General features: G+C 37.4%; 1 protein-coding gene across 4 annotated transcripts in view; it reads right to left on the reverse strand.

The window, feature by feature from the left end:
* Positions 1-15,292, reverse strand: part of USP6NL (USP6 N-terminal like) — a 172,390-nt gene that overhangs the window by 58,094 nt on the left and 99,004 nt on the right. For all 4 annotated transcript variants that reach the window (XM_055331117.1, XM_055331114.1, XM_055331115.1 and 1 more), the window contains exons 4-5: positions 13,171-13,253; positions 4,423-4,462 (exon numbers count right to left, since the gene is read on the reverse strand). In XM_055331117.1, coding sequence (XP_055187092.1) covers positions 4,423-4,462; positions 13,171-13,253 — 123 coding nt within the window. The remainder of the gene's footprint in view (positions 1-4,422; positions 4,463-13,170; positions 13,254-15,292) is intronic.

Consider the following 15,292-nt stretch of genomic DNA (forward strand, 5'->3'; position numbering starts at 1 on the left):
TTAATAAACACGTGTAGAATTCAGCAAGGTACTGTTTCCATTGATGTTATTCAATGTAGTAATACATGCAGAATTTATTAGTTTCCTGGAAACTGCAAGTTTGGCCATTAAGACTATGCAGTGGCTGAAGAACAAATGAACTAAACCCAGAAAAACTGGGGGGTGGGGGGGCAGATTCTGATAAACTAAAAAGTTTACAGTCTTAGGCTGCTTTGAGTGTGCCTAAAGTTCTCATTCCACTTTAAAGAGACCAAAAGTATACAAGGCAGGTAGTGCAATAGGAAAGCAGTTTTATGCAAAATTTATACAAAAGGCATAAATGGAATAGCCTCTTTCTTAGTAAAAGATTGGCAAATGAATATAAAATTATGTCTTATGTTAAATTATTAAAGTATGCATAGTTTTTTTTAGTGACTTCCTATTAAATTCTTTAAATTTAAATTAAATTTCAATTAATTACAAGCATAATTGCACTGGGTAGGTCTTTTCTTCTACAGGCAAGTCTCTTAAAAAACAAAAATCTAAAAACAACCTCCCTCAAGCATGCATCTTCCACTAGTTTTTGTCTTCTATCTCTTTTTCCTTCACTGTCAACCTTTCTTGAATCATCCATATCACCAGTTCCCAGACTTCTGGACTTTCTGCACCAGAAAATTATATGAAAGAGAAAGAGAAGCAGGGCACTAAAGGCAGAAATCTATACGGCGTTGCTAGATTTTATTTTGCCAAATATGGATTTTTTTGTTAAAAGACACCTTCTACTTCTTCTCTCCCTAATCTCTCAAATAAAGGCCACTGTAACATTCAAAAGTGTTTAAGTCACTATATTTAGTGTCATAAAGCAGCCATTACATTCCCTGGATTTTCCATTTAGCCACCACTTACTGAGCATACACCCTCTGCAAGGCTCTGTGTTCTGGGGCTACAGGAGTAAAAAGAAGAGGTGACCACCCCCCATAAAGATTACATCCTAGTGAGCAAAGTAAAGAAGTGAGTAACTACTTAGAATGTGAAATAGTGTTAAATGCTAAAGAGAAAACCAGAGGAAGGAGGGGGATAATTAGCATGTGTGAGGGGAGGGAGTTCCCAATTTCAGATATGATGGCCAGGGAGAAGGGTCTTGTTCTGAAGGTGACCTGAGTAAGTAACAAAGAAAATGGAATGTGTCTCATAGTTCTTGCAGGGGCAAAGGGAGGAAGCACCCCAGGAAAGGAAAAAGCCAAAGAAGGAATATGGCTGGCATGCTCTGGAACCCTATGGAACCAGCGAGTAAGGAAAAGAAGGCAGAGCCTTCATAGAAAGCAGGTCATACAAGATTTTGAAGGTCTCTCTAAGGACTGTTTTACTGTGGATATGGCTGAGCGTCAACACAATGTTCCAATCAGTGGGTCATGATCTTACTTATTTTAACAGGCTTATTCTATCTCTTTCAGTGAACAGAAAGATTGTGGGGAAGAGAGAGGGACAAGAGCAGAAGCAGGAAGATGGAAAGCTCCAGAAGAGAGGTTTAGTGGACAAGGTGACAGAAGTAGTGATGTAAGTCATCAAATTCTTAATACATTTGAAGGAAGACCTCACAGGAATGCTGACTGATGAAATGCAGAGTATGAAAGAAGGAAAGTCAAAGATATCTTAGAAGTTTTAGACTGAACAACCAGAAGAGGAGAGCTCCCATTTACTGACACAGGACGTCTATTAACATAATGGATTTAAAGAGAATAAGAGAAACTCCTGTTTGGACATTTGTTAGATATCTAAGTGCACAGAGTAAGTCACATATTTAAGTGTAGACATTTAAATGTATATACAAGGATAGAAGTATGAGATTCGGGGAGCCAAGTCATCAACATACGGCTGGCATTTTAAGCCAAAAGATGAGATGAAATCAATAAGGAAAAAATACAGACAAGAAAGAGAAGTCTAAGACCTGGGCCCTGGGGCACCTCAAAGTCCAGAAATGGAGGAGATGAGAAGGAATAAGCAGAGGAAAGTGAGAACATGCAGCCAGTGAGGAAAGAACACATGGAACACGTGAGGGCCTGAAGGTCAGGAAGAAAGAATGTGTGAGAATGAGACTGTAGCCATCATGTCAAAAGCAAGTGGTAGGTCAAGAGGAAGACAGAAAACTGCCTACTAGATGTCACAGTATAAAGGTAACTAGAGACTCTAAGACAGGCCAGGAGGGGGTGGGAATAAAGGTGGGGAGTTAAAACTCATTTTGAAATGGATGCAAGAAGGAAATGCAGGAAAGAAATGGGAAAGAGAGTCCAGACAGCTCTTTCAAGGAGTTTTACAGGAATCGCAGTTCTGAGGAGGAAATGGGACAAAAGCAAATTGGTAGTATTGTTGCTTTACCGGAGAAATAATAAACTTTACTCTGATGGGAACAATCAAGCAGCATGAGAAAGAATTCAGGAGAGGAAGGGAAGAATAGCTCGAGGGATGGCCCTGAACAAGCAACACACTCAGTGATTAGAGCCTGTAAGTACAAATAAAGACAGGTGGGTAGGTGTAGTCGTGGAAGTTCTCCAATTGCTTCTTTTTTCTTATAAGAAATATGAAGAACGTGAGCTGAGAGGACAGAGGAGGTGCTGAAGTTTACGGAGGAAAGAACATGCTTTCTAGGCAGCATTAATGTCCTGTTGAAGTTTGTCATCATGAATTTAAAGTGAGGCCAGCCCAGGTGGCTCAGCGGTTTAGCGCCACCTTCAGCCCAGGGCGTGGTCCTGCAGACCAGGCCGGGACGTCGGGCTCCCTGCATGGAGCCTGCTTCTCCCTCTGCCTGTGTCTCTGCCTCTCTCTGTCTCTCTCTCTCTCATGAATAAATAAATAAAATTTAAAAAAATAATAATAAAGTGAAAGCAGTCAGAACGGTTGTGTCTTTTCCCTTTACACTTAGCCGTGTAGGAGCAGGCACCTGCAGAGGCAGGGGATTGGCCTGAATTAGGGCTGGACTTCAATCCAGAGGAAGAAAAAAAGGTGAGGGATTTAAAGGTGTCTGCGAATGATTGTACTGGCTGAACTACAGGAGAATTTCAGCTGGGAAGAGAGAGGAATGAAGATATGAGTGTGATGAGAGATAATGTAACTGTTCTTATATCAGTGAGGTCCAAGGATCAGTGAAGAAGGACACTAGACAAGAGAGAGAGAATGGGCAGAGTGGGAACAAATCCTCAGACTTCCATTTCAAAGTAGACTGACAGAAGCCACCAATAATCTCCCAGCTAGCGTCTCACTTGACCTTCTAGTCAGTGAACAGTGAGTGTCTTGAAGGCAGAAACTACCTCTTCTTTGACCCTCATATTCCAGGCAGTACCTACCAGTGCCTGATACAAAGCTGTTACTCAATAGTTTATCTATTGTAAGAAACTCATTTGTCAAAGCATCAAGGTTAGGATACTGGGAGGCAGTCTAAGAGAATTCAACTGCAGGAAGTACCTATAAGGATCTTTATATATTTAAAATGGCAATTCCATCTACATCTTAAAGGTATGCTTCATTCTCTTATTTTTCAAAACTTTTGATTTTAGGAAGATTTTCTAAAGTATTTTTCAAATTTTCATTCCAATTCTTTACCTCCATTGTCTGAAACCCAGCTTCTTTCCCCCATTAAACATCAACAAACTCAAGATAATCCCAACCAGTGGCCTTTCATTCCGCAATTCATTTTCTGGTACAGGAAAAAGAGAGAGAGAGAGAGAGAGAGAGAGAGAGAGAGAGAGAGAGAGAGAGAGAGAAACGAGCTGGGAGATTCTGACCCATCTTAAAACATTCAATCCCTAGTTCTCGTGTACATGCAGCTATGGAACCAGCCAAGTGCTGTGAACAAGGGACACACTGACTTAAAAAAAAAAAAAAATACAGGTTTACTATCCTGAGATTTCTTAAAGTCCTTAGAAGCCAATAGACTTAATTGACTAAAGAAAACTTCTATTGTTGTGGTTGTTGCTGTTTGTAGGAAATTTGGTTACAACCTCATGGAATAGTTCTATTTCACAAAGCCACTGGTCTAGAATCCTGCTTTGTTAGCTACAGAGTGCATGAGACTCACTCGTAAAGCTTTCTGCAAATGACCTACCTGGGTTCCTGCCCAGAGTCTGACCTAACAGACTGAGGAAGGCCCCAAGCACCTGTGCTCTTCAAAGGCTCTACATTCGAAGCACTCCTAGACTGAGTACTTTCTAGAATACAAGTCTCTAGTAACTGCTACCTTTCTTTTTTTTTTCAGATATTTATCAGAAGTTCCAAAAATCTCCTAAAATTGTTTCACCATTAATTACTTTCTTACAGTGATATACTTTGGGTTAAATTAGGATGCCTGCACCATTTACATATAGCACGGCAATCACAAAGGTGGAGATTTTATTCCTCTGATAAATAGGATTCACCAGTAATGATAAACACATGCAGAGCCAGACTCACCCGTTCCATAGCTGCATTATGATACGGGAGTTCCTCCTCACTGCAAAGGAAATACAGAATATGTGAAATAGCTGAAATCATAGTGAGATTTTTAAAGAATTATGTATCTATAAGTACATAGGATATATAACCATTTATCATCATCACAAGGATGGATCACATTACATAAACTTCCATTCTACCAAATTCAACAGAAAACAATTAGCGATTCTAAACCCACAAGGTCCCCTATCTTCAAATCTCTAGACATATACTCTCCAAGACAATCATCTCCAGCCACATGTGGCTATTTCTTAAATCTTAAATATTAGGCTCAAATTAAATAAAATGAACAGTTCAGTTTTTCAGTCTCACCCTAGCCCCAGCTCAAGTGTATGAGAGTCATGCAGATAAAGGCCATCATTTTCAACAGTGTGTATATAGAAAGACTATCTCCACCACTGCAGGAAAGTCCTACTGTACAACACTACTGTAGATCAGCAGTCAGCAACCTTTTTCTGCAAAGGCAAATATTTAAACAGTAAATACATTTAGGCTTTGCAGACCATACAGTTTTTTTCATAATTATTCAACTATGATGTATTGCACAGGGAGACACAGATAATATGTAGACTGAATGTGATTTTATTCCCACAAAACGTTTACAGAAACAGGTGGTGGGCTGAATGTGACTGCAGACCATAGTTTGGCAACCTCTACTCTACATCATCATCTCCTCTCTCTGGCTCTATGGCCTATAACAAATAATTGTTTTAAAAAATGTTATAAGGAAACAAAAAAGCCTCCAGTGGATTTATGAGTTAAAAAGGAAAATCTAATTCTCTAAATCAGGAAAACTTCACTTGTCAAAACTTAAACGGCTTGAGATTTTTAAATGTACAACAAAAAATCAAATTCATTTCTCTGATACAGTAATACCGTGGTATCAGCTCTAACTTAAAATGTGCTTAAGACTGCTGTATGAACCACCAGTAACAACGAGCTATCCATACCAAAGATCTATGCTTTGAATTGCCACCTCAGTAGTACTCCTATTTTGGCAATCACACAGATTCTTGTCTTAGTCTCTCTTGAACCACATAATACCACTTTTAAGAGTACAACACATTAGTATTCAAGAGGCCAGTATGTTTAAAGACACTCTTTGGCTACTCTGAAGAGGCCTTGAGTGAACCACAAACCAATGTATAGCGATGGAACTGACAGAGTTTAACAGCCAGAAGAGATCTTGGAGAGTCCAAACCTCTCACTTCAGAGAGAAGACAGCTAACATTTCTCTTAGTCACAGTCATTTAGCCAAGGCAGAGATGCTCAATTCCCCCTCCCCAGTCCTGTGGGTTCAAATGAAGATGAACAAGATCTACAGATTGTACAGCAGTATATGAAGAAAAGGCTGAGAAACCAATTCTCAAGAAGGAAAAAAACACAACAAAACAAAACAAACAAAAAAAACCTTTGAGGATTTAATACATAAGTCTTTTGTTTTTTAATGTAAAGTGTCCACTCACCTTTATTGAAGGTGACACCTTGTTTTTTTTTATATCTTTCATTATGCTCATAGTCTACACTTCCCTGCTAATCTGTAATCCTAATTTACTAGAGCCAATGATGTATGAATGGCACAGGATGTAACTTCCAATTTAAAAGTGCATCTATCCATTCTTCCATACTTGCAGAAAACGCTTATCGACACCCCTGGAAATAATTTCTTAGGTGCATAGGGTCAGCAGGGACACCCTGAAAGAACAAGAACACCTGACACCCTTTGTGCACACCAAGAATGTATTTCTGGGGTGAGTAGGCTGCCCCAGGCAAGAGTAACTTTTAGTACAGCTGATGTGAGCAGATCCTGATAACCGTTTATTTGAACTTTCCTAACGGCAAATGAAGTGCCAACTCTAGCTGCTTACCAAAGGAAGGTGCCGGGTACATTTCTTTGGTGTCCCCCTATTGACTAAACAAGACTAACAAACTGCACTATGCCTATTCCCAACACTGAATCAGAACCAAGTTTTGCACTTGTCTATGGAATGGAGCTGATCACCCATCTGCTCAGGCTATGTGGCCTGTGTCAGTCAGGTCCTACAGAAGGCACCTGTGAAATTCAAGATGAAACAGGACTGCTCTCAGCATCCCACCCCACCTTAACATTGAACCATCCTACTAAAAAAAACTCTGGAAAAGAGAGATGCAGGAACATACACACAACCAAAGTTAGCCTTAGGCACTACGCAAAAGTAGAGAGACTTGGTATTGGATTTCCCTCCACCTTGATATTTTACATTATTTCCTTCTGGCCTGTCACAACTCTACCAGGATCTGCTTGCCTGTGCAGGAATGCCATCGTACCCCCAGTTACTAAATTCCTACTAACCAAGTCTTTTTTCATACGCATTTTTTTTTTAATTTTTTTGCCTGACATATAACATTGTGTTAGTTTTAGGTATACAACATAATGATTTATGTATATATCACAAATTGATTATTACTACATGGTTTAATTAACATCCATCACTACACATGGCTACATATTTTTCTATTTTTTCCCTTGTGCTGAAAACTTTTAAGAGCTACCCCCTTAGTAACTTTCAAATTATACAGTAGAGTATTATTAACTTTAGTCATCATGCTGTATACTTCATTCCCAGGACTGACTTACCTTATAACTAGAAATTGATACCTTTTGACTATCTTCACTCATTTTGCTTACCTCTCACTACCACCACTTCCATTCTACCTCTGGCAACCAGCAACCTGTTCTCTGTATCTGTGAGTTCATTTTTTTGTTTCAGACTCCACATATAAATGGTAGCATACAGTATTTGTCTTTATCTGATTTATTTCACTTAGCATAATGTCCTCAAGGTCCATCCACGTTATCATAAATGGTAAAATTTCATTCTTTTTGTGGCTAAATAAGATGCCTCTATGCCTCTGTGTGTGTGTGTTTTCCTTATCCATTCACCCATCAATGGACAGTTTATGTTGTTTCCATGTTTTGGCTATTGTAAATAATATTGTAAATATTGCAGTGAACAAGGGGGTATAACATCTTGTTGACACAGTAAATTCCCTTTGGATAAATGCCCAGAAGTAGAAGTGCTGCATCATATGTAGTTCTATTTTAATCTTTTGAGGAACCTCCATAAGGTCTTCCATTGTAGTTGTACCATTTTATATTCCTACCAGCAGGGCACGAGGGTTCCCTTTTCTCCACATCCTTGCCAAATCTTGTTATTTCTTGTCTTTTTGATAATAGCTACTCTAACAGGTATGAGGTGATATCTCATTGTGATTTTGTTTTGCATTTCCCTGATGACTGATGACATTAAACATCTTTTCATGTGCCTGGTAGCCATTTATATGTCTTCTTTGGGAACATGTCTATTTAGGTTCTTTGCCCATTATTTAATCGGACTGTTTTTTACTACTTAATTGTATGAGTTCTTTACATATTTTGAATATTAACCCCTTATCAGATATCTAACTTGAAAATACTTTCTCTCATTTGGTAGGTTGTCCTTTTAGTGCTGTACAAAAGCATTTTGGTTTGATGTGGTCCCACTTGTTTATTTTTGCTTTTGTTGCCTCTGCTACTGGTACCTGATCCAAAAAAATCATCGCCAAGACTGATTTCGAGGAGCTTACTGCCTATATTTTCTTCTAGGAATTTTATGGTCCCAGGTCTTACCTCCAAGCCCTTTAATCCACTCATTCTTTTGTATGTGGCTACCCAGTTTTCCCACCACCACTTACTGAAGAAACTGTCCTTTCCCCATTTTATATTCTTGGCTGCTTTGCCATAAATTAATTGCCCATACACCCATAGGTTTATTTCTGGACTCTCAATTCAATGCATAGGTCTCCGCATCAACCTATGTCTCTACTTTTATGCCAATACCATAGTGTTTTGACAACTAGAGCTTTGTAATATAGTTTGAAATCATGAAGTGTGATGCCTCTAGCTTTGTTCTTGTTTCTCAAGATCGCTTTAGCTATTTTGGTCTTTGTGTGGTTCCATATAAATTTTAGGACTGTACATGTTCTATTCTGTAAAACATGCCATTGGCATTTTGATAGGTATTACATTGAATCTGTAGATAGCTCTGGGTAGTATGGACATTTTAACAAAATTAACTCTCCCAATCCATGAGTATGGAACTTCTTTCTATTTATTTGTATAATCTTACATTTCTTTCATCAACGTCTTGTAGTTTGCAGAGTATAAGTCTTTTTGTCCTTGGTTAAATTGATTCCTAGCTATTTTATTCTCTTTGATGCAGCTATAAACAGGATTATTGTCTTAATTTCTTTTTGATAGTTTTTACTATGTATAAAAATGCAACTGATTTTTGTATATTGATTTTGTATGCTGCAATCTTACAGAATTCATTTATCAGTTCTGTAGTTTTTTGGTGGAGTCTTTAGGGTTTTCCATATATAAGAACATTTCATTTGCAAATAGAGACAATTTGACTTCTTCTGTTCCAATCTGAATGCCCTTTATTTCTTTTTCTTGCCTAATTGTTCTGACTAGAACTTCTAATACTATGTAAATAAAAGAGACAAGAGTGGGCATCTTTGTCCTGTTCCTGATCTTGGAGGAAAAGCTTTAGCTTCTCACCACTGGATCTGATGTTAGCTGTGAGTCTGTCTTATGTGGCCTTATCCATGATGAGGTCCATTCCCTCCCTATTCGATGGATGCTGAATTGTGAAAACAGTCTTGAGATGCCTTAGATGATCAAAGAGCAAGAATGTGGCCAGGTTTTCCTATATGGATTTTCTTGCATTATTATTGCTCCATACCCAAAATCCTTTATACAAAATCTGCTGTGTGCACAACACTGACTGCCATAGAACTTTCCCTCCTCAAATTTCTGTGACGGCTTGCTTAATTTTTACAGCCTTCTAGGGAGAAAGCAGGGGATTGCTGCTTTACCAAAAGCTACACACAATGTCTAAAACACACAATGTAAAAGCACTGCACCAGCCTCAAGCACCATGGCCGGCAGGCTGAAGGAGAATGTACTAAACATTGCTGAATTGATGTATGAAAGAAGGGTGAACACATGCCTGCATACATATATGCATCTTCATCTTGTCTCTTAATGTTCTCCAAGTAGAAGAAAGGAAAGACCAAAGTCTGGATGAGTGCAGAGTATTCCTTTAGGTCAGCAAACTTAAGCCCTGTGGATCAAATCTGGCCCACTGCCTGTTTTTGTAAATAAAGTTTCAATGGAACACCACCATGCTCATTAATGTATTGTCTGTGCTTGTTTTCATGCCACAACAGTAGAGTTGAATCATTATGACAAAGATCATATGATCCACAAAACCAAAAATATTGCCTATATGGCTCCTCACAGAATATGTCTGCCTACCCCCACTTTAAAAAACAAAGGTTTGTCCTCTAAAGGAAAGAGGTACATAGAAGTTGCTAAAAGAAAATGCCAAGCTGGCAGCAAGAAGCTATGCCTCGTAGAAACGCAGTTAAGAAAAACAACAACACAGTCATCCCAGGAAAGAAAGGGGCCTTTACTCAAACTGTTTTCATCTGGTATAAACTAAAAAGAATTATTAACTAGAGTCTATGTACCTGTAATTTTCAATATGTCAGGTGACATATTTCTGTGAGATAAACTTTCACTTGGAAACTAAAACTGAACTTATTAAAATCAGTAAGTCGAATATATAGACTAAATTTTGCTTTTGTAGTAAACTGTGTCTAAGTTTAGATTTACTGTAATCAAAAGGATTAGATAAGTAGGAAGTTCTCAAGCTATTGTCATTAAACAGAGGTTCTTTAAAAACAAAAACACCTTTATTTTGGCTTTCAGATATTTATATAGTCCTAGTATATTACAGACAATCTGCTAACTTTTATAAATATATATGTGTTGATTAGTTGAAAACCTGAAGGTTGGTCTTAATTTTATCTTTTTTTTGACACAATTCCCTTCTCCTTCTATTAATAACTTCTGACCTAAACGCTGTATCTATCATTATCCAAATTCCAAGCATTCCAAGCAGAACAGACAGTGCCTATTTTTGATAAAAATGTTGAAAGTTCAAATTTCGAAATTTCTCTCTTAAATAAGCTTGATTTCTCCATTTTCCAGATGTAACTCTGTCACAGGCATTTGGACCAGGGATAACTCCCCATTTCTGAATCCTAAACAAAGACTTTCCTGTTGCAGCATCAAGCCAAGCTGGTTTGGCAACAGTTTTTATATTTATTGTGAAATCTGTTATAAAGCCCAGTTAGCCCTATACCTCACTTGTGAAGTGAATACTGTCACATATCATAAACAAGTAATTTAAGTTACTAAAACTATAATTAGATATGAAGTCAGCAGTCTTCAGAGAAGATTACAAAGTTACTTTTGGCCATTGTATTGTATTGACATTGACAATTAAAACCCAATTTCACCACAGAACCAATCAAAAACTGCAAAGAGCTAAAGTAGCAGAAATAAATGCTCTTTGATCAAGGTGTAACAGAAAGCAATATCTAAATGCCTATGCCAAGTGACTTTATTAAATAATGCAAAAAAACTTCAGGATACAATGACAAGCAATGGAAGGCACCAGCAGCAACATCTGAAGAGAGTGTTTTACTCAAATTAGGCACTGTAACAAAAATCAATCATTTGTGCTGGATGCTTCAGGACTGCACCACAGTATAAATTTAAAAATCAGTGTGATAGTAGGGGAACTGGTACCAACTGGCTTCATTTTCAAAGAAGTGGTGAGCTTAGCTAGCTGACTATACCTTCATACAAGTGATCGCCTTCAAATTTCTTCCTAGGCATCTGAAAGCACTTTTGTGTTTCTCTTAGTTAAAATACAGTAGAGTAGTTAAAGGCAGTAAATGCAGAAGTTCAGCCCTGCTGTAAGACTGCCACAGTCTACATCTCACATCTGACACTGTCAACACAACTTGGACCAGCTGGTTGGTCTCTTTCTGCTCCAGTTTCATCTAAAGAGAGAGAAAAAAGAGTACCTATCCCAAGAGTTTTTGAGAAGAATGAATGAGTCATCTATGCAAAGGGCTTAGAACAGTGCCTGGCTCATAGTAAGTGCTCAATAAATACTAGCTAATATTATGAAGATGAATGATGGACTGACTAAACAGGTTTCAAGCAAAGAGAAAAGAGATTGGAGGCAATCACTAGATCCCTTTGAAAAGGACAGGTTTTTCACATGCAGTCTGTACTCTATTGGGCCATTTCATGATATAAACAAGACTTTTGATGCCTCACTTGCAATATACAGTCACTTGAGGAGGTCAAAATAAGCTGAGTTGTATGGCACTTTCTGAATCAAAATCTGGGATAGAGCCTAAAAATGTGTTGTTTTAATTTCCCAGCTCATTCTAGGGTGCAGGCCAAGTTTGGAACCCACTGAGGCTGACAGTGCTAAACGCTCAAATTGTCCTTTAAAACTTCATTCACATACCTTAGATTTGCACAGTAACCCACACAAATATGTAATCATTTCCTGCCACATTTGTGGCCAAGTCTGATTTATTTTAAAAAAAAAAGTGGAAGTGGGGTTTAATTTAAGAACAGTGTTTCCTCATAGTTAAATACTCTGTTCTGTTCAAGTTCAAAGTCTTCTAATTATAACTACTCAGGAGAACACTCTGGTTATGTTAATGTCATTAGGTATAATAATAACACCTTATATTTGTCCAGACCTTTCTACAGTTTTCTATCATTTTACTTCTTCAAAGCTTCTACTACACTCTAAAGTATGTAGAGGAGTTAATGATTCTCTCTTACAGATGAGGTATAAAAGGGTTAACTGGGACCAGTGAAGCCACAAGGACACACATTCTCTAACCCACAGAACTGCTTCTCTTATGTTGTCTGCTTGTTTACCCCATGTGATACCAAAAAATACTTTCTAAATGCAAGAAAACTCAACAGAAAGAGAAAACAAAGCCTAAGTGCTACAAGTTTCTGCTATGAACTATCAAGAAATTATATATTTTTCCTTCAAAATGTAATCATGTATCAAAATTAAAAAAAAAACTCTGGCTTTTTCCTATTTATAATAAATGAGACTGGAAAAGAGTAATGAATGAGGAATTAGCGACTAAACTGGCAGAACCAAACAAACTATAGCCTGAAGGGATCTGCCCAAACAACACAGAACTAGAACAGGTAGACTGGCATCATTAGCAGGATGTTTTCAAGAATCAAAATCACTTTAGCCACTTTACTTTATAGTAGTCTAGACCTCTCTCAACTCTTTATATAACATACTAAGGATAAATGGAATTAATTTTGAGAAGCAATAACACGAAGGCATTTATAACTATGGGAAAGATCAACAGTATTTCCTTTCATTGTTCATTTTTAGGCTGCATAACACTGAAGTTCTAATGGCTAATTATTTTTAAAATGCATTTACATAAAATGAAATGTTTGGTAATTATTTTTGAAATATAAATTGTTATTCATTTCCATTTAATTCTGCTAAATTATTAATACAACTCATTTTTTTGCACTTTATGTTCTTACTAAAATACAACAAATATTAAAGACTGTATTCTTAACTATAGTTCAATGTTAATCATAGAGGTTAAAAATGCCAGGAATTGAAAAACAAAAAGCAGACTGCAGGACCCGTCCTGGAATCTTATTCACAGGTATGGTATTAAAAATAAAGAAAATCAATATAATAGGTCACCATAGAAACATTATAATAAAAAAGTTCACTTTCAGTCAATGCAACTTACTGTAAAAAGCCAAATCTGTCTGTAACTTTGTAAACAAGGTAATCCGCATCCTCCCAAGGTTCAATCTCTGCACCTTCTCGTCCCTGTAATGGAGATAAAGAAGGGTATTATTGGGAATTGATAAAACTGAACTTTTTTTTTTTTTAGTATGAACCATTTCTGTAAAGTTTAATGAGAAACATTCAACGAAGGTGACTTTTCCTTGAAAAAAATCCTACAAAAACTGAATTTTATAGTTACTTATTTTGATAGAAGTTCCATTTACAAATAGCAGCCATGACTTTATTGCCTACAAAAGTGTAGGCTGTCACATTTTACATGTTTAGAATTCAAATGTTTTAAGATCAGATTTTTCTAGTAAGTGCTGAAGACACAAAGTCACACAGACTGGTTAGTTGTCCCATGCTAAGGAAACTGCTGACTTCCATGATTTTACTATTCAGGCAGATACAGATAACCAGTGAATTTAAACTCAGGGATACTACAACATATTTTTTGTTCAAAGAGGAAGCAACATTAGCATTGATGGGGGCAGGGGCAGCAGGATTTAATTTTATTGAGGCTCTTGTGGTTAAAGTGTATCTAGTGCAAGGGACAAGCTATCAGAGGATGTTAGTATTAGGCTTTCAAGTGAATAACCTGAGCAAACGTGCTTTACAGAAGCTGAGATATCCTTACTTTTTATTCAATTGAAGTAGTATTTTCTGAGGCCTAGGCAACAAGGCTCAGAGGAGAGGGAGCAGACAAATATGTTCATTAATGGCACTAAGGAAATTTGCTATGCTCTTCGAGCTGAAGGCTATTGGGCTGACTTTATTGACCCATCATCTGGTTTGGCATTTTTTGGACCATATACAAACAACACTCTTTTTGAAACAGATGAACGCTATCGACATTTAGGATTCTCTGTGGATGATCTTGGCTGCTGTAAAGTGATTAGTCATAGGCTCTGGGGTACCCATGTGGTTGTAGGAAGTAGCTTCACTAATGCAACACCAGACAGCCATATTATGAAGAAATTAGGTGGAAACCAACAGTAATGTCAATTTATTGGCTGTACTATTGATATGTACCATTTGGGTTGATCTATAAACACTGTCAAAAGCTTCAATTTTTAAAATCTACTTATTTCTGGGTATTTATTTCAACATTTATGAATTTACAGCATTGGCAAATGGTATAATTTTTAAATCTCAAATGTTTATTCATACTGTCATTGAATACAAAAAATAAAAAAAATATGCAAAACAGACCGCAAAACCACAAAACAGTATTTTTTATGAATTAATAATAAGGGTTAGAAATGAGGCATTATCACCCTAAATTAACTTTAAAAAAACCAAACTACTTTTGGCAATAGAATCAATATTTCCCAATTACAAGCTTCAGAAGATCCTGTATGACAGAACAATGACATGCAGTGGAGTCCTGATCAGACTTGGGTTCGTGTGAGAAACCAACTGGGTAAGACAGAGCAAGAAAGGAAAGAAAAGTGACTCAAGAAAAAAACTGCCAAACTTCAACATGTTTGACTAAACATGTCTTAGAAAAGAACTACTCCTTGCCTTTTCCTCCAAACTCCTCAGTACAGTAAGCTATTCACCTTTCTGTCTCCTTCTTTACTTCACAGCTACTGTGACACTCTTCTTGCCAGGATCAAAAATGAGCTGTCATTGTCCAATCCAGTGGACACTGTTCAGTTCTTACCTAGTAGATTCTTTTCAGTGCATTTGTCAAGTGTTGCTCACTCCGCATTCCTCAACCTCTCTCCCATCAGCCTCTCTTGCTTCTCCTCATACCATCCAACTCTTCTAATGGGTCTTTATAGGTCCCTCTTAACTACCAGTGCTCTGCCCTCAACCCGCTACTCTTCTCTCTATACTGCTGAGGCCGTTAACTAGTTCTGATTAGAGAAGGAACCTCAGATGTCTACAGCAATCCATCAAGTTATAAACTCAATGCCTACCTGTCTTGTGGACCCCTCTATCTACATATATTTGATCAATGACTGCATGAGGGCTAGCCTAGTCACTAAGTGTTGACTGCATGGAAAAAAACACATGCAAGCATAATTGAATGACAGTTCTATTGGTTTTATATTAGTTAAGCAGTTAAATAAGTT

This window comes from Nyctereutes procyonoides, unplaced genomic scaffold (assembly GCF_905146905.1).
Source record: "Nyctereutes procyonoides isolate TBG_1078 unplaced genomic scaffold, NYPRO_anot_genome, whole genome shotgun sequence".
Classification (NCBI taxonomy): domain Eukaryota; kingdom Metazoa; phylum Chordata; class Mammalia; order Carnivora; family Canidae; genus Nyctereutes; species Nyctereutes procyonoides.